Source organism: Brienomyrus brachyistius, chromosome 16 (assembly GCF_023856365.1).
Source record: "Brienomyrus brachyistius isolate T26 chromosome 16, BBRACH_0.4, whole genome shotgun sequence".
Lineage (NCBI taxonomy): Eukaryota > Metazoa > Chordata > Actinopteri > Osteoglossiformes > Mormyridae > Brienomyrus > Brienomyrus brachyistius.
Genome location: NC_064548.1, coordinates 3,759,819 through 3,777,418, shown reverse-complemented (window position 1 = coordinate 3,777,418; position 17,600 = coordinate 3,759,819). Strand labels below are relative to the sequence as shown.

General features: G+C 46.4%; 1 protein-coding gene across 5 annotated transcripts; it reads right to left on the bottom strand.

The window, feature by feature from the left end:
- Nucleotides 1-442: 442 nt before the first annotated feature.
- LOC125710279 (protein FAM124A) lies at nucleotides 443-17,312 on the bottom strand. Of its 5 annotated transcripts, XM_048979847.1 has the most exons (5): nucleotides 17,080-17,312; nucleotides 11,518-11,549; nucleotides 5,835-6,571; nucleotides 3,605-4,077; nucleotides 443-1,160 (listed from the first exon to the last, which is right to left on the bottom strand). In XM_048979847.1, the coding sequence occupies exons 1-5, from the start codon at nucleotides 17,151-17,153 to the stop codon at nucleotides 1,157-1,159; spliced, it is 1,320 nt and encodes a 439-aa protein (XP_048835804.1). In that variant the 5' UTR covers nucleotides 17,154-17,312; the 3' UTR covers nucleotides 443-1,156. The 5 variants fall into 5 exon arrangements, with proteins under 5 accessions (XP_048835804.1, XP_048835800.1, XP_048835803.1 ...); XM_048979843.1 differs by lacking the exon at nucleotides 443-1,160 and having other exon boundaries at nucleotides 2,639-4,077; XM_048979846.1 differs by lacking the exon at nucleotides 443-1,160 and having other exon boundaries at nucleotides 2,639-4,077; nucleotides 17,108-17,312.
- Nucleotides 17,313-17,600: the final 288 nt, after the last annotated feature.

Genomic DNA, 17,600 nt, shown 5'->3' with positions numbered 1-17,600 from the left:
GCTGCCAGGTACGCTGGGATTAGGTGCTAGCAGCCCTTTCCAGAAGCGGAAGTCCTGGGGGGGGGGGGGGTTGGCTACTAGGTTCTGACCAAAGGGAGTGTCCAAAAAAAATGGTTTCTGACTATAGTCAGGACTGTGGAAATACAAAAATCTACACTTACTTAGCTAATTAGATAAACCACTGTTTGGATCATCAGTGGTCTAACTAATGTCAGTTATTCATTTTCCATACCACCTGGTCCTATGCAGGCTCGTGGCGATATGGACAAAAACAACAGGTACAAGGCATGGAACATCCCAGAATGGGGCAGCAACCCATCACAAGGTACACTCACATGCAATTAATTGAATTTGGCAACACCAATTCAACCAGAGAACCTGAAGGAATCCCCTGACATGGGAAGAACATACAAACTCCATACACATGAAACCAGGGCAGAGACTTGAACGCTGTTCCCCGGGGGTATGAGGGGACCATGGTACCCACTATGCCACCATAATTTACAAACATTCATCTTCTAAAATCTTGAGTAAGAAGAGATTTCACTCTTGTGGTCTCAAGGCTGTAAATCACGCCAATTGACCTACCTGCTGAAGTCGGACATTTGATAGACGGGACATTTGATAGGCAGGAGTCTCTCAGCCTGCTACCACATTTGGAGTCACAATAAGATTGTTCTGAAGTTGATTTACCCAATACTGTCCCCTGATTGGCTGTTGATGACATCAACACCGCAAAGCTCACCTCTCCATGAATATGTAACATACTGACTGACGATAATGACATTGAAGGTTACATGTGGAAAAGAAGATGAGGAGCCACTCAGGAATTCTTCGGTTTCCATGGAACCAGCTCTTACTGGTCCTTGGCCAGGGTCACGGGCCCCATAGCTGGTGTCAGGATAGAGAACATTATCGGATTTGGTTATAAATTCCAGGGTTGGTCTCTTGTTGTTCCTTGTGTAAAGGAAAGTCATCATGAGTGTGATCATCCATTACCATCCGCTTATCCGGGGTTCAGGTCGCGGGGGTAGCAACTTCAGGAGAGATACCCAGACCTCCCTCCCTAATCCTCATCCCTGCTGCTTCAAACTTGGCTGCAAAACACCCCAGAGCACGCTGGAGGTCCCCAGCAGATGAAGCCAACAGGACGACGTTATCTGCAAAAAGCAGCGAGGCAATCCTGAGGCCACCAAACCAGACACCCTCAAAACCCCAGCTGTGCCTAGAAATCCTGTCTATAAATATTATAAACAGGACCGATGACAAAGAGCAGCCCTGGCAGAGCCCAACCCACACTGGGAACATGTCTGACTTATTACTGGCAATGCGGACCAAACTTCTGCTCCGTTCATACAGGGACCGAATCACCCACAAAAGTGGGCCCTGAACCCCATACTCGCAATGCACCCCCCACAGAGCACCTCGGAGAAGCCGTTCATAAGCCTTTTCCAAGTCCACAAAACACATGTAGACTGTATAGGCAAACTCCCAGGCCCCCTCCAGTACCCTCATAAGGGTATAAAGCTGGTCCAGTGACCCACAGCCAGGACGAAAACCGCATTGTTCCTCCTGAATCCGAGATTCTACTATCGATCTCACCCTCCTCTCCAGTATAGGGCGAGCCTGGCCTAATACAGAAAAACACACAGCAACAGGTGAACTGGCATCCAGCTGATATAGACCAGCACTTCGCAACCCTGGGTCGCTACCCATATTTGGGTCGCAACAAGTTTTGAAAGGGTTGTATGCATTTTAAAGCCAGCAAGCTCTGATGCTGATCCACAATCAGATTTCCCAGCCTCAGTCCTTGAATTAACCTATATAAACGGGTCTTAGGTCTGCAAATGCTTAGTATAAAACAAGTGAACACTCAACCAATCCAAGAAGCCAAACCACAGATGCTTAATTCACGTGCACATCCAATCAGATTTTGGAGATACGCATTATCCATCCATCCATTTTCCAAACCGCTTATCCTATTGGGTCGCGGGGGGTCCGGAGCCTATCCCGGAAGCAATGGGCACGAGGCAGGGAACAACCCAGGATGGGGGGCCAGCCCATCGCAGGGCACACTCACACACCATCCACTCACACATTCACACCTATGGGCAATTTAGCGACTCCAATTAGCCTCAGCATGTTTTTGGACTGTGGGGGGAAACCGGAGTACCCGGAGGAAACCCCACGACGACATGGGGAGAACATGCAAACTCCGCACACATGTGACCCAGGCGGAGACTCGAACCCGGGTCCCAGAGGTGTGAGGCAACAGTGCTAACCACTGCACCACCATGCCGCCCCGAGATACGCATTAATTGGTGTAAATTGCAGAGTGTTGCTTGATCATAGCATTCATTTAAAGCTGAACTTCAAACAGGATCTGAGCTGTCATGGTAAAAATTGGGTCATAGTGCAAAAAAGGTTGAGAACCACTGATATAGAGTAATATAGACTTAGGAGGACACCCCCCACCCCACCACCAACACCCTTTACTGGCACATGAGCAATTTCATAAAATGAACTGATGGATGGAAACATTTTCTGTCCTTTTGTTAGGAAAATAAAAATGAACAAAGATAAAATGAAAGTTCCACTGTGTGAGAGTTTTTTTTTTGCCGAGTGCTATGATCATTTTCCAGGATTTATATAAAACTTAGTGACATTAAATGTATTTTAAAATGTAAAAAAACACATGCATACATTTCTAAATGAACCCCCGGAATTCACAGAAACTGGAATGGACCTGGCCATTGTTCATTTAGTTATGCCATTTATAAAAAAGGACATGAACACAAATTTTCACACTATTCTTCCACTAGAGGGAGATGCAGATTTACAAAAAAAAAATAAATAAAAAAAAATTGCAGTAGCTGGACTGGTATGAATCAGCAATGGGGATTTGCTGTGCAGCTTACAAATATTTATCTTAAAAATTTATGGATGCAGGCATCCTGCACTCTTTATTTTGTTAATGTTTTCTGCTCTCTGCAGTCATGCATTCTGGGATTAAGACTGAACTCTGTTAACCACTTCAGGTAGACTGACCTGTCTTCACCTAAAGGAAGTGTCTCAGCACATTTTTAAATTATATAGGGACTATGATCAAATTGATCTTGACAAAAACAACAGCAATAACAATCATAAAAATACTGAACTTCCTTATACAAATACTTTTAATGGTCATATTAATAATATACCTCACAGATGCAGGCCTAAGAGTGTTCTTTAACTGACTCCACTACTAAACTGAACAGGGTAAAATCTTTGTACTCTTCCCAGGGGTCAGAATGTGCCATTCATCCCCATTCAGATGTAGAACTCCTGATCTTCCTCTGTATGTGGGGTGCCAGTCTGTGATTTGCTGAGTGGGGGGCAGGTGCGGCTGGGCACTGGGTCTGGGGCCCGGGGCGTGGTGGAGGCTGGCCTGGAGGCGGAAATGCTGCCCGGGGAACGAGAGGGTACGAGACTCAATGTATCATGGGGGCCATAACACTGACCCAAGAGGGATGACTCGGGGCCAAGAGGAGGCGCAGAGACAGGCCGAGGACAGGGCCGGGGGTGTGAGTAGCCTGACACCACAGAGAGGTCTAGCGTGCCCCACCTGTCCAGTGTCTGTCCCGTGTCCACATCTGTCTCAACGGCGCCAACAAGCATGTCCACATTAAGACGGAAGGGAGGGGCCACAAATGAGCAGCGGGAGGGAGCTGGGAAGTGGGGGGTGGATGAGGGAAGCAAGGATACATCTGTGACGGACAAGGAGAAGAGCGAGGGGGTTCGCTGACCCGTCCGCCGCATCCTGGCAGCCCCTGGGTCTCGATGACGCCTGGATTCCTCCTCCCAATAAACTGGCAGCAGGTCCTGCAGAGAAGCCTGCGACTGGGCCTGGTTCCTGAGGTGGGGGGCGTGTGGGTGGCTGCAATAGCTCCTCTGGGATGGGGGACCGTGAGTGTCCTGGGGCAAGGGCACAGGCTCAGGATCGGAGGGGGGGGCATCCAGTGCAGGGCAGGAGCCATCCAGGAGGCTGTGCAGCTGCACTAATGTGTGTCTCCTCCGGTGTCTGGCAGAGCCTGGAACCTGCAGCCAAAAGCATGTTAGCTCCCATAGCAGGATCGGGGGGGCTGTGTTCATATTCTTTAAAGGGCGCTATATAAAATTACTGGATTCAATTCAATTATATTTGTGTTATGAATATGTGTGTTTTCATTTGTTTAACATACGCGTTTGTTCATGGATGTGCTAATGATTGTGACAAAGTGTTTGTGTTATGTAACAATATTTTTCTGTGTGCCTGTTATTTTCTGTGTTGTATGCATGCGAGTGTGTTTATGCCTGTATCTAGAAGCACTTTAGATCAGATGGACAGCACTGCCAGTGGTGACTGACTTGAAATTTTCAAGTATCTCAGCTTCAAATGGTAAAAAGCCATTTAGAGACTGGATTGGGATTGTGGCGTAGAGAAGTAGAGTGATGTGGCGGGTTTAATGTTGGGGGGTTCCATTAGGGTGTGTGCACGGGAGCTCAGGGTAGGTACAGGAAGAATGAACAGTCCAGCTGAGTTAAATCAATTACTAAGCAATGCAGTAAAAGATCGAAGTGGCTTAGTGGGTAAGCCAGCAACCTCCCCCCACCTGAGTGTGCTGTTTACATATTCAGTAAGCAGATCTTAGTGTGATCTGAGGTGTAGTAACTACTTTTGAAATGGCCAAGTGGCCTAGTTTACAAAGAGCTGGATTGTGGAGTGTGTCTCGTTTCTCTGAAGGTCCCTACCTACACTCTGTGTTCTGCTAGTGTAAACCAGGCTCCCTGAGGAACTAAGCAGCTTCTCACTCATGGGCTTTAATCTCCACTTTACTTCCCGATCAATTAGTTGGGCTCCTGCTGACAGAAATCCCTGCTCACTCAGACACCTCTGTGCGTCCCGGTGCTCTCTGTGGCTGCTTGTCTGTGTTTTTGTATCTGTAAATGCATTCTACGTGTTTAAATCTGAGTATCTGTCCGTTTTTGTGTGCATGAGGGCGTTTAAACTTAGATAAGTAATATCTATGCATTTTTCTCTTTGTATCTTTTCACATATTCTTCCTTAATCAAAAAATTAAGAAACAGATTCATGGAGCGAAAGCTTATAGGTTAAGGACCCAGGGGGTGTCTCAGTGTTAAGTTTAGGTAAAGTTTAAAGATGTTGGACCTGATGTTAGACCAGCGACTTCTGTGAAGATGGCTGGAGCCTTGGGGTACAGATGGCTAAATGGAAAAGGTGTCTGAGAAGTGAAGCAAGTAATGATGGGCAAAGGTGAGGAGCCAACAGGCACCAGGGAGGTCCTCCATGGACAGGAGGCCTGCTGTTTTTGGCAACAACAGAATAATCCTTATCACAATGGGCTTTGGCTCTCAGACATAACAGATTGAATCTTGCCATTGTCTTTCTCAGGCACTGTTTCATGTTTTCCTGCAAGCTGTCATACTGAGTGTAGCTGTCTTTTGATGGCCAGACTGTGACAGCTGCAGGCAGAAGGTCAGTAACTTTGGCACAGTGAAGGTAACCATACATGTTCCAGGAGATCATTCCTGATCATGTAAATGACAAACCAAGCTTGTTTGGCCCAATCAAACCTTTTTGTTGCTTTATAGCAAATTTAAAAAAGCACTTAATTTCTGACGTGCCACATTCCTACAACTTAGGAAGAACCACATCAATATATATTTCATAGGAGGGAAGAACAGTACCTAAGGGACTTCAGACTGAAATCCCAGGAAAACCTAAGTGCATTTGTGAAAGGTTTCAGTAAAACTGCTTCTACTTTCTTCATGACGTTTCGATGCCTTTCGTTCACCTGCAGCAAGATCTTGTTACCATCGTAGTCTTCGGTCTGCCAGCGTGTTGCGCTGATGGGGGTGCACGGCCGGGGCAGCAGGGGCACCAGTGCCCCCACGTCCTGGACACGGAACTCCAGGATGGCGACCTCGGTGGGGGTGGGGCTCTGGCGGCGTGGCAGCCTCTTGAGAGACAGCTGGATCTCCATGTCAGGGGTGGAGTACAGCACAAAGAAGCAGAAGGCGCTGGTGGCTTGGGCCGGACGGCGGTGCAGCAGCAGACTGTACAGGCGCACCATGTCTCCAAAGTGCTCGTGCCGGCAGCTCACCGCCAGACGCACCACCTCACGGCCATAGTGGACCTGCCGCACGGCCCATGGTGGAGTTCCTGGGCCAAGCGTGAACAAGTCCAGACCAGCAGGGGGCAGGGGTGAGCGGTGTCCCTCTGGCCGTTCCGTGTGGTGGTGGCACCAGGGGGGGAACTGCAGTGCACCATGGAGGCATGCGGCTGGCCTCTCCCGGAGAAATAGGACGATCGCCAGCACGGGAACGGCCACGCTGCCACTGGAAACAGGGGCCCGCTTGGGGTGGCACTGGCCGGGCCCGCGCTCGGACACGCAGAGGAGCCGCAGCTCTGGGTGTACCCATGACAGGGCGGCATCGGCGGCACGCTGCAGTGGCTTGGCCGTGCCGGGGTCTGTGATGATATGCACGGAAACCAGGTACGGGTCCGGCATGACACGCCTCGACAGGTCGCCTGTGGGAGGAAGGGGAAGGCAAGGGATGCTATTAGAAACCAGAGAAGCATCTGCCAGACATAGAGAAGACTAGGAAAGTTCTCAAGGCACAACACAAGCACATGACTCAATGCACAGTGACGACTCTACAGTGTCTTAAACAGAAAAGAAATACACGTCTACAAAAACACATCAAACTCACTTATGCACAATTCTATGGAGTGAATATGACAGAATTCCACGGTTGTGTACTTGTAATTTTGTACACGCGTGCAGCAAAGTTTGTGTTCACAAAAGGTTTCGCATACTTTCAAGTCATTTGCAACTTAACATTTGCACATATTTTCTGAAGCCATGCTGCAACAACAGGGGGTCTTGGTGGTGCAGTAGTTAGCACTGAATCCTCGCACCTCTGGAACCTGGTTACTCTCCATAGCTTGGGGGTCATAGCAGTGTCAGCTAACGTGCAACACCTCTGGAGCTGGGGGTTAGGGGCCTTGCTCAAGGGCCCACAGACCTTCTGCTTAGGCTGGGGCCCTATTCTGATGACAGGCACTGAGACTTAGCCCGCTGAGCCACTTACTGCACAAACTCAATATACAGCTATCAATCAGGATTACAAGTGCAAAAACTCAATATATGTGCACTTGGAATGCTGTAATTTCTGACAGTTTTGTGACGCACACAAAGTTCTGTAAATCCATAAATGCCAGACACTGAGCGACAACTGGGTGGGATCAGTGTACCTAAAACCATGACAGCCAATCAAAAATTGTTTGACTTTTGTTTCAGCTGGATTTGCCCAACTATAAAAATACTGCTCCATTCACATGCCTTCAGGAATCCTACACAGCCAAACCTGTGTATTGCAAGGTCATCTTGGAGCTTGGGTTTGGATTTTGTGAAATAACTCGATACCAAGGGAAGGATTATTCAGAATTTATAAATTAAATAAATGTATGCATTAATAATGAAATATACTGTATAATGTGGCAATAAATGAATAATAATGACATGGAATGTGAGGATAAATTTATTGAGAAAATTGTTCTTGTGATTTTTATCTAATTATTTAATTGTTTGTTATTGGTTTAATTAATTTAACTATTTATTCTGGTAATGCCGTACATGACCAGTCCATCATGTGCCCATGACACAATGGTTTTGTACTTACTTACATCTGTGACTTTGAAAAGAGAAGTGTGCTAAAGTTTCTTGTAAACACAAACTTTGCTGCACCGGTGTACAAAACTAAGTTACAAGTATGGAAATACATTTTACTAAATCACGAAATTCTGTTGTAATAATCATTCCATATAGTTCAATATAAACAGCTACAGTAAGACTTTAGTGCATCTGCATTTTACTGGAATCTTTACCCTGTTTATGCATAAGTGTTGCTGCCTGTTTACTGTAGTGCCCAACAGTCCTCCGTTAATTCAGTGACAGAGACAATGTCACTGGTGTGTTTGGTGAATTGCGTAAAAAAAACTATACTCTCCTTGCCAGGGCATGAAAAAAACTGCTAAACCGGGCCATGGAAAGTACTTGTTGACAAGAATGTTAGTTAGGGGGTTATTAATCCATTCAGGTTAATGGTTGTCTTACAGATAGTTTTCTGTGTGCAACCAGCAGAAACAGAAATATTCCCAGCTGGGGTGGTTAGAAATGCGAGTTGCAGTAAAAAGAGTTTGGTCCCAGAGTGTCGGGTCTTTGGTCAGCACAAAGCACATCTGAGGGTATCTGTGGCTGTCTGGTTATGTTTATGAGCATGCATGCAAATACAGAATGACACACAGACAGGGTCAGCCTGTTAGTGACAGCTACGGCTCTCACAAGAGAGTCGACTGAGTCCTCCACTGTTTCCATGTTTTACAGTATTTTAAAGGTAAAGCTGTGTAGACTGTGGCTGTAATAGATCAGGGGCAATCATGCATGAGAAAACGTTCTCTGAGGATGTGTCCCCATTTGTCTTCACTGAGGAAGGGGGTGGTGGTGTGGTGGGGGTCCTAGAATCTCGTTTCCCTTTTTGTAACGCAAAGGGCAAGATTCTGGCGGCATTTCTGCAACGTTTAAAGGAATACCAGACGATTCGGTGTTAGCTGAGCTGGACTCTGTTGTTGGCAAAAGGTCACAGTGAAACAGGAGGACTGTGAGTGAAGGTCCTGGACATCGAGAACAAGCCCAGGCCCCTCAGTCCCCCTGATAAAGAGAGGAGAGCCCATCGTGAAGCTGACAGGTCCTCAAAGGAGACAGTGATCCACCCTGACATATGCATCGCCCTGCTCAGAGCAGGCACAGCAGCTGCCGGCCTGACACATGTGAATTTGTATGACATGATAGTGAAGCTGCTATATTGACACTAAAGTCACTGTTTAAGACTGTGGGTGGGTTAAAAACATACGGCCCATCAGTTTATTCCTTCACCAGCATCCAGTTAATCAGCACCCACCATCGCTGAGTCCTCACCCATTTTCCCATAGGACAGAGCACAGAGGACATAATTAACAAGAGCACAATGGGCTTCATATTTCACTGGACGCTTGATCAGAAGCGTAACCTTAATTAAGGCTGCATGACAAAGCTCTAGTGCAGTGAGTGTAACAGTAGAAGGGGCCCCTGTGCTCCTGCTTACTCGGTTACATACAGGAATCCACTGTCTGTCACTCTCTTAAAAACATCATTGTGTTTGAGGGCTGTTGGCATGGAGTAAGCTGTAGAAGGTGGGCTTCTTTAGAGTAAAATTAGCAATACTGGTGCAGCAGGTACAAAAACATGCCAAGCTTCCAGCATCTAAAAGAGGTACAGGTGGTAAAATTCTACGGTAAGATTCTAAAAGTGCATTACATACATGGATGCAGGTCTTTCTTAACCCAGAATCAGCTCTTATTAAAATGTGTGTATTCAAAGCTTGTAAAACACAGAGAAGAGTTCTATTGGTTTGCTGATGTCAAGTGTCTACAAAAGTATTGTGGAAACCCTTTGAATTAATTGGTTAATTAGGTAACACCGGTAAAATATTTAAACACACAGGCATACAGTCTCCAACAACAAACAGTGGTAGCAGAATGCAGTATTGTACAGAAGAGGTTTATAACTTTCAATCTGGCAGCATCTTAAGATGCCAAAAAGTCAGTTCTTCAGTTCTCCCCAGGTCAACTAAAACTAAAGTGATTGTTTAGTAGAAACCTTTGGGAGCAAGTTCAGCTGCAAAGTGGCAGCCACAAAGCTGACAGAAAGGGACCGGATCACCCAACAGCAATACACATCCTAAATGGCAGCCAAGCCCACCAGCAATGTTCCAGCATCTAATGGATACCCTGCCCAGAACAGTAGAAGCTATTATAGCAACTTCGTATCAATGCCCTTGGTTCTGGTGGCCAGAGGTCTGAAACTCAAATAACCCAGAGGCTACTCAATAGGAAGTCCTCTTCTCAAGCAAGTCCCTTGAGTTTTTACTGACCAGGGGCTAGTGGCAACAGTAAAATTTCTCAGCTGAGGAGGGTGGCAGTAAAATTAGTTGACAGTACTGGCCCATAGGCCAGTACTTTTATATCCCTGATTTAGGCTATTTAGTGTAGATCAGAGCACTGATTCAGGATCAGATACTGTTACCATCCACTGAAATTTCAACACACTTTGGATGTGCCTTTTGGGAATCATGCATCAGTTTTATTGATTAACAAGCTGTCTGTGTGTCCCTGAGCAGTGTTGGCTTTGTGGAGGGCTTTGTGTGTCTCTCTGACCAGTGGGTGTTGGTGGGGGTAGACTCATCCTATTTGCCCCATAGGGACTGATAATAGGGACTGAGTATCATTTGTTTGTGATTTCCACAAGTACAAATACAGGTACACTGGAATACTTCCCTTGACCTCTCCCATCACACAGACACATATGGAGATGAGAGCAAGCTTGGAGGTCACAGCGCTGGGTCAGCCAGCTTATAACACCCCTGGAGCTGGGGGTTAAGGGGCTCAATGGCCCACGGTCACAAGCACGATGTGGTGTGGAATGATGTGGCATCATGAACTGCATATCATGGTACACTAGCTCAGGCATTTCCAAGCACACAGGCGACCCATAGCGACTGGCTATTCACTGGTGAGGCCATCCAAATGGATGTTTTCCCCATACCATGCCCCTGTCACGTGAGGACAATGGCTCATCAGGACAAACACAGAGGCCTCCTCCCGAGTTCAGGGCCTCTGATCTCACACTTCCTGCCCCTGAGTAGGGGAGCCAACCCCCTCCAGGTCAGAGATTATCAGGGTCACTTTGGACATGATCCTGCCATTGTGATCTTAGCTGGGTGTGGTTTCAGCAGGGGAAATGTCACTGCAACATGCACACAAGCACATTTTCATAAAATTGAGGTTATTCAAATGAGGACCTGAAAAATGTTCCGAAAAGGAAGGAAATTTCAGGTTCTGTCACACTTTGGAGACAAAACACACACACACACACAGTCCATCTATGGGGAACCATTTATTTCTAAGGGAAAAACCCTCATTTCAGCTATGGCAACCCCCTGCCCCCCCACAAACTTTCAGCTCAAAAATCCATACACACACCCTGTCATTCAAACAAATACATTTATACACAAACAGCTAAAACTTGGTCTATTAAATCATAAAATGCATAAATATATTTAATTTGCTTAGAGACACAAGCCATATGTCAGTACATACATGCCCACAGACACACAAACGAAAAAACACAGAGGTGTGATGTCGCCCCTGAGGCCTCACCCTTCCATGCATGTTAGCCTCAATTAAGTCATTTAGCCCCAGAAACCTTCCCCTCAATACGCTGTAACCAGTAAACCTGCTATATTGTGTGTGCAGTGACAGCATCTGCAAACCCCCTCTTCTCACAGCAATGCATTGAGCTCCATGTGCCTCTGTGGTCTTGGCTTAAATACTTTTCAGATGAACAGGCCCCAGGCTAAGGAGGCTATTTTACTTACTGCTTGCCGTGGACATGCGGCTGTAATCTGACCTGCAATAAAAAAAGGGGGGGGGCAGCCTTTAGTCCAAGCATGTCACTTCTACTTTCAAAAGCATAGCTGATCATGGAAGCAGCAGTCCTGTCATATGGCATGAAGATGGACACACATGGAGACAACATGGAGGCTCCTGTCCCCATGGTTACTCAGAGCTGAGTAATAGCACATGGTCCAGTTTCTTCTTGATATCCAGGGGCTCTTCTTCCTTATTTCACTTATTTCATCATAACATAATGATACGAAGAGCTTCACAAATAGATAAGTAATGGTGTGGCAACAGCACAGTGATACTGCGATGGCATTCTGCTGGGTGGCCAGGCGTGGAACATCAATTAGAGGGATGCCAGAGAGAGTCCTTAACTCTGATTCTCCAGCTTTAAAGTGAGAGCGGTGAACATATTATCCAGGAAGGAAAAAGCTATCCGGAAACCCAGGTGGGAGTTAAATCACCGTTTCCGTCCATCCAGCTGCTTGTTGCAAAGGAAAATTGGACGAAAAGGGAAACCGCTGGCTTCCGGAGCACAGCGTGAACAGAAATCCCCAACACGGCACAAAGCTGTTCTCTGTCGGATCGAGGTCAAGGCCCCTACAGTGCCCTTTGGAGCAGAATGGAAAAATTTGTCATTATCATCATCATCGGTATTTTACTCCTGCTAATTTTAAGCTTATCTTATGAGACTTCAATAGTTTTATCTGTTTCTACAGCTAGATAGCTTTTTGCTCATTTTCTCCTGCCTATTTCACTCATCTCCTGTTTCTCTCAATGATCCTCTTTCTCCCTATATATTTCTCCTCCAATTCTCTCTCCTTTTTGAAATTGCTCACTCAGTGATTCACTATCTCTGTAATTTTCCTCTGTCATTCAGTTCTTAATTCTTGACCTATCTTTCTCTGATCAATTTTCTTACATCCTCTTTGTTCTCTCTCTTCCTTATTCTCTCTCTCCCAGTCTTTCTCCAGATTCTTTCTCTCTCACTCTCCACTTCCCTGTCCCCCTCTTGGTTTTGGTACCCTGTCTCTCTCCGTCATTCTTTCTCTTCTTTTCTATCTCTCCATATATCCTTCTCCTTCTCTCTTTCTTTCTTGCTCTCCTCTTCGTTCACCACCCTTGTCTCCCTCTCCCTCTTGTTTTTGGTTTCAGTGCCCGGTCTCCATCACGGTTTCAGTTTCAGTGCCCCGTCTCTCTCTCCCTCTTGGTTTCAGTTTCAGTGCCCCGTCTCTCTCTCCCTCTTGGTTTCAGTACCCCATCTCTCTCTCCCTCTTGGTTTCAGTGCCCCGTCTCTCTCTCCCTCTTGGTTTCAGTGCCCCGTCTCTCTCTCCCTCTTGGTTTCAGTGCCCCGTCTCTCTCTCCCTCTTGGTTTCAGTGCCCCGTCTCCCTCTCCCTCTTGGTTTCAGTGCCCCGTCTCTCTCTCCCTCTTGGCTTCAGTACCCCGTCTCTCTCTCCCTCTTGGTTCCAGTTTTAGTGCCCCTGTCTCCCTCTTATTTTCTGTTTCAGGGCCCCGTCTCCCTCTCCCTCTTGGTTTTGATTTCAGTGCCCTGTCTCCATCTCCTTTTGGTTTTCATTTGTGTTCTGTCTCTGTCTCCCTCTTGGGTTCGGTTACAGTATCGTCTCTCTCTCCCTCATGGTTTTAGTGCCCCGTCTCTCTCTCCCTCTTGGCTTCAGTTTCAGTGCCCCGTCTCTCTCTCCCTCTTGGTTCCAGTTTCAGTACCCCATCTCTCTCTCCCTCTTGGTTCCAGTTTCAGTACCCCATCTCTCTCTCCCTCTTGGTTTCAGTGCCCCGTCTCTCTCTCCCTCTTGGTTCCAGTTTCAGTGCCCCGTCTCTCTCTCCCTCTTGGTTTCAGTGCCCCGTCTCTCTCTCCCTCATGGTTTTAGTGCCCCATCTCTCTCTCCCTCTTGGTTCCAGTTTCAGTACCCCATCTCTCTCTCCCTCTTGGTTTCAGTGCCCCGTCTCTCTCTCCCTCTTGGTTTTAGTGCCCCGTCTCTCTCTCCCTCTTGGCTTCAGTTTCAGTACCCCATCTCTCTCTCCCTCTTGGTTCCAGTTTCAGTACCCCATCTCTCTCTCCCTCTTGGTTTCAGTGCCCCGTCTCTCTCTCCCTCATGGTTTTAGTGCCCCGTCTCTCTCTCCCTCTTGGCTTCAGTTTCAGTGCCCCGTCTCTCTCTCCCTCTTGGTTCCAGTTTCAGTACCCCATCTCTCTCTCCCTCTTGGTTTCAGTGCCCCGTCTCTCTCTCCCTCTTGGTTCCAGTTTCAGTACCCCATCTCTCTCTCCCTCTTGGTTTCAGTACCCCATCTCTCTCTCCCTCTTGGTTTCAGTACCCCATCTCTCTCTCCCTCTTGGTTTCAGTACCCCATCTCTCTCTCCCTCTTGGTTTTAGTGCCCCGTCTCCCTCTCCCTCTTGGTTTCGGTTTCAGTGCCCCGTCTCTCTCTCCCTCTTGGCTTCAGTTTCAGTACCCCATCTCTCTCTCCCTTCCTCTCTCCCCTATTGTTTCTCTATCCCTCTCTCTCTCCATATATCCCCCCACCTCTTGTTCGCTCTTGAGCTCCTCTTCCCTCACCACCTCTGTCTCCATGTCACTCTTGGTTTCAGTTTAGTACCTTGCTTCCTTCTTGCTCTTTGTTTGCGTTTAGGGAATACAGAGGTGCAGTAGGCTGGTAGAGGTGTTCCAGGAACACAGAGGTGTAGTAGGCTGGTAGAGGTGTTCCGGATACACAGAGGTATAGTACCCTGGTAGAGATGTTCCAAGAACACAGAGGTGTAACAGGTTGGTAGAGGAGTTCTGGGAACACAGAGGTGTAGTAAGCTGGTAGAGGTGTTCTGGGTGCAAAGAGATATAGTAAGCTGGTAGAGGTGTTCTGGGTACAGAGAGGTGTAGTAACCTGGTAGAGATGTTCCAAGAACATAGAAGTGTAGTAAGCTGGTAGATGTGATCAGGGAACACAGAGGTGTAGTAGGCTGGTAAAGGTGTTCAGGAAACACAAAGGTGTAGTAGGTGTGGTAGTAGTAGTAGTAGTAACAGTAAATGTACTGATGCTTTAGTTGGGGGCTGTGTAACTGCAGTATGCATGCGAGAAGGAAAGATGTGGCCAAATACTACAATGACATCATCTTAGCTGGGGAAAAGGGAGAATGGTAGTTCTGTGCACAGAGCAGTTAAATCTGAGTATATTATCCAGTTATTCTGCATGAATACAGAGGGCAAATGCTTAATACAGAGGGATAAGTGATGATGAAGCCACTTATCATAAAATAAGGAGCTTTCTTACATTACATACATAACCCTGCTTTTCAGCCAGCATGCACTGCTTATCGCCTTCTAAACATCTAAAAACTGCTATAATGTACATTTACCACAATAAGAGAGAAAATAAGCAGAGCCTTAGTAATAAAACTGTATTTGAATATCTACTCTGGATGCCCAAACTGCTCACCCCTCACACAGCCTTGGGAGAGAAGAGTGTGAATGACAGGAGACCTGCGGCAGCCCCCCTGCCCCCCCGGGAGAGGCTCGGCTGGCTACTCACAGCTCACTTTCCCAGTTTCCAGGAGGCAGCTGAAGGCCCCCAATGAGCTGAAAGGGAGACTCTCCCTCAGTGAAATTCATCTCCAGCCAAACACAACAAACAAACTGGGTCTAATTTAAGCAAATGGCACCGGTGGATAAGCAATGCCCTCTAATTGACTCCCAGCAGACTTCACAGAAGCTAATGGTATTACACCCTGGACATTTGTTTTTTTTCTGTTCCAGTGGTCTGCAGTTAGAAAAAGGGCCACATGAGAATTTCCCACTGTGGTGCAGCTCAGATTGTGTGTGTGTGTGATTTCAGTCACAGCACTGCCATGCCCCTCAGCTCTGTTATTTCTTACCAGCTTCTATTTGACATAAGCGTATGTGCTGTTCACACAGGGACGCAGAAAGCAACAAACAGAAGGAAGAATAGTCAACACCAAGAACACTGCCCACACTGTAAAAATCACAAGTCTTCCACCTTCTAAAACAGTATGGTTCTGAAATACCTACCTAGACCCAACACCAAAATTAAAAATAAAAAAAATCCATCCATTTTCCAAACCGCTTATCCTACTGGGTTGCGGGGGTCCGGAGCCTATCCCGGAAGCAATGGGCACGAGGCAGGGAACAACCCAGGATGGGGGGCCAGCCCATTGCAGGGCACACTCACACACCATTCACTCTCACATGCATAGCTACGGGCAATTTAGCAACTCCAATTAGCCTCAGCATGTTTTTGGACTGTGGGGGGAAACCGGAGTACCCGGAGGAAACCAAAATTATAATGTATTTATATATTATTTATAGCACCACAAATGACATTAAGATGCTTGAATGTGTGTGTTTATTATTCACCTTTTCTGCAGGATGAATGTAGATGGAAATCGATATGTTTTACTCTCTTTTGAATGACAAGTGCTCTCTCAGATCTCAGTTACATTTCTGCTAATACTGGTTAAACTGGGTCATGGACAAAATTAGTACCACTATGCAGGGTGATGACTGGGGACTAAGTGACCAAGATGTCACCTGAGACAGTTACTCCCTACCTCATCATGGGATTCTGCCATCTATACCAACAGGAGGTGGGATAATCATGCCAGTCATTGTCTGGTTCAACACAATAGGAACTCAAAAAGTAACCAATGAGAAGTTGGCTTAAACAGTCAGTGACTGGCAGTACCCACATAATCCTGCCCACTCTGGGTTTGGAATCCCCATTTCCCTCATCAACAGCTGTTAGTCTGAGGCATGGGTAATGAGCCCAGGGAGGTAGAGGACTGATGCTAGTGTGTCATGAAAGCTCGTTAATTTAGGCAGTGACCTAAATCCATCCCTCCAAAACACATCTTAGACTCGGCTGTGAAGAAGACAAGGACAATGTAATGTTAGGTTTTTGGAATGTTTATCTCACACTGTAAATAAAACGATTAGAGGTGAAACATCTTTTACTCTGGTGAGCGAAAACATCAGTTTATGCGGTGGATTAAGTCTTGTTCAATGAGGATCACTGAATCGCCTGCCTATACTCATATCTCCTTTCAGTCCACTAATAATATATTATAACACCGAACAGACGTATTTAACCAATTCAACAATATATTGCACAATTCTATCGATTTATAACTCTTTAACGTTAGCAAATTTATTTACTCCTCCAGTGGTTTCATCCAAACCTAATTACTATCAAAGTTTATGAAACTGTAATAAACTCGCATTACTAGCAAATTAACTAGCAAATACAAACAGCAGAAATATCCTGCGATCTGAGTCATTGCAAAATTTATAAGTATAAAATTAAATCTTCACTGTGATATTCGGAGCATAACGTCATTCTATAGCTGTCACTTTCCAGATTGCGTTAAGAATTTCTTTCTGCAAAACTTGGTCAGAATCACAAAACCAAAGGAAAAGGGCAATTTAACTATATGACTACCAGATGTACAAAAAATAAAAAAATAAATAACGTTACTTTAAAGCCATCTGCGGAACCCTTTCCAACCCAGGATCTCACCCTCCGGTCTCTGCTCCTGAGTCCTCACCGTCATCTTCGGTCGAGATTTTCTCCATCTCAGAAGATAAAGACATAATTCCCTGGCATTGCCTTTAATCCTTTTGGACGGGGATGACACAGTGCTTACTCCCTCTTTCGACAGGCGCTCCGTCTTCTCATGCCGGAGACGCTTTTAGTGGCGGAGCGCGCGAGCTGGGCTCTCGCTCGCGCAACAGGCTTGTTGAAACACTTTGTTTGAGTGCGTCATCCGTGCGAGCCAAGGTGACCTCCCAGTGGCCCCGCGCGCCGGCTCTGAGCAAAGGGGGTGGGCACGGCTATCAGCGCTGCCAAGCCATGCTCTGTGTCCAGCTACATTATGTGATGCATAAATCGACTTACACGGCTACATTCCTTAATCTTTTATATTGCTGTACAAATGTACTAATGGTGTCCAGAACATGTTCAAGGTAGCCCTGTGGGTTTCATAGTTGCCTTTAAATACTTTGCTTGCTCTGTGTGTGTGGAGTTTGCATGTTTTTCTT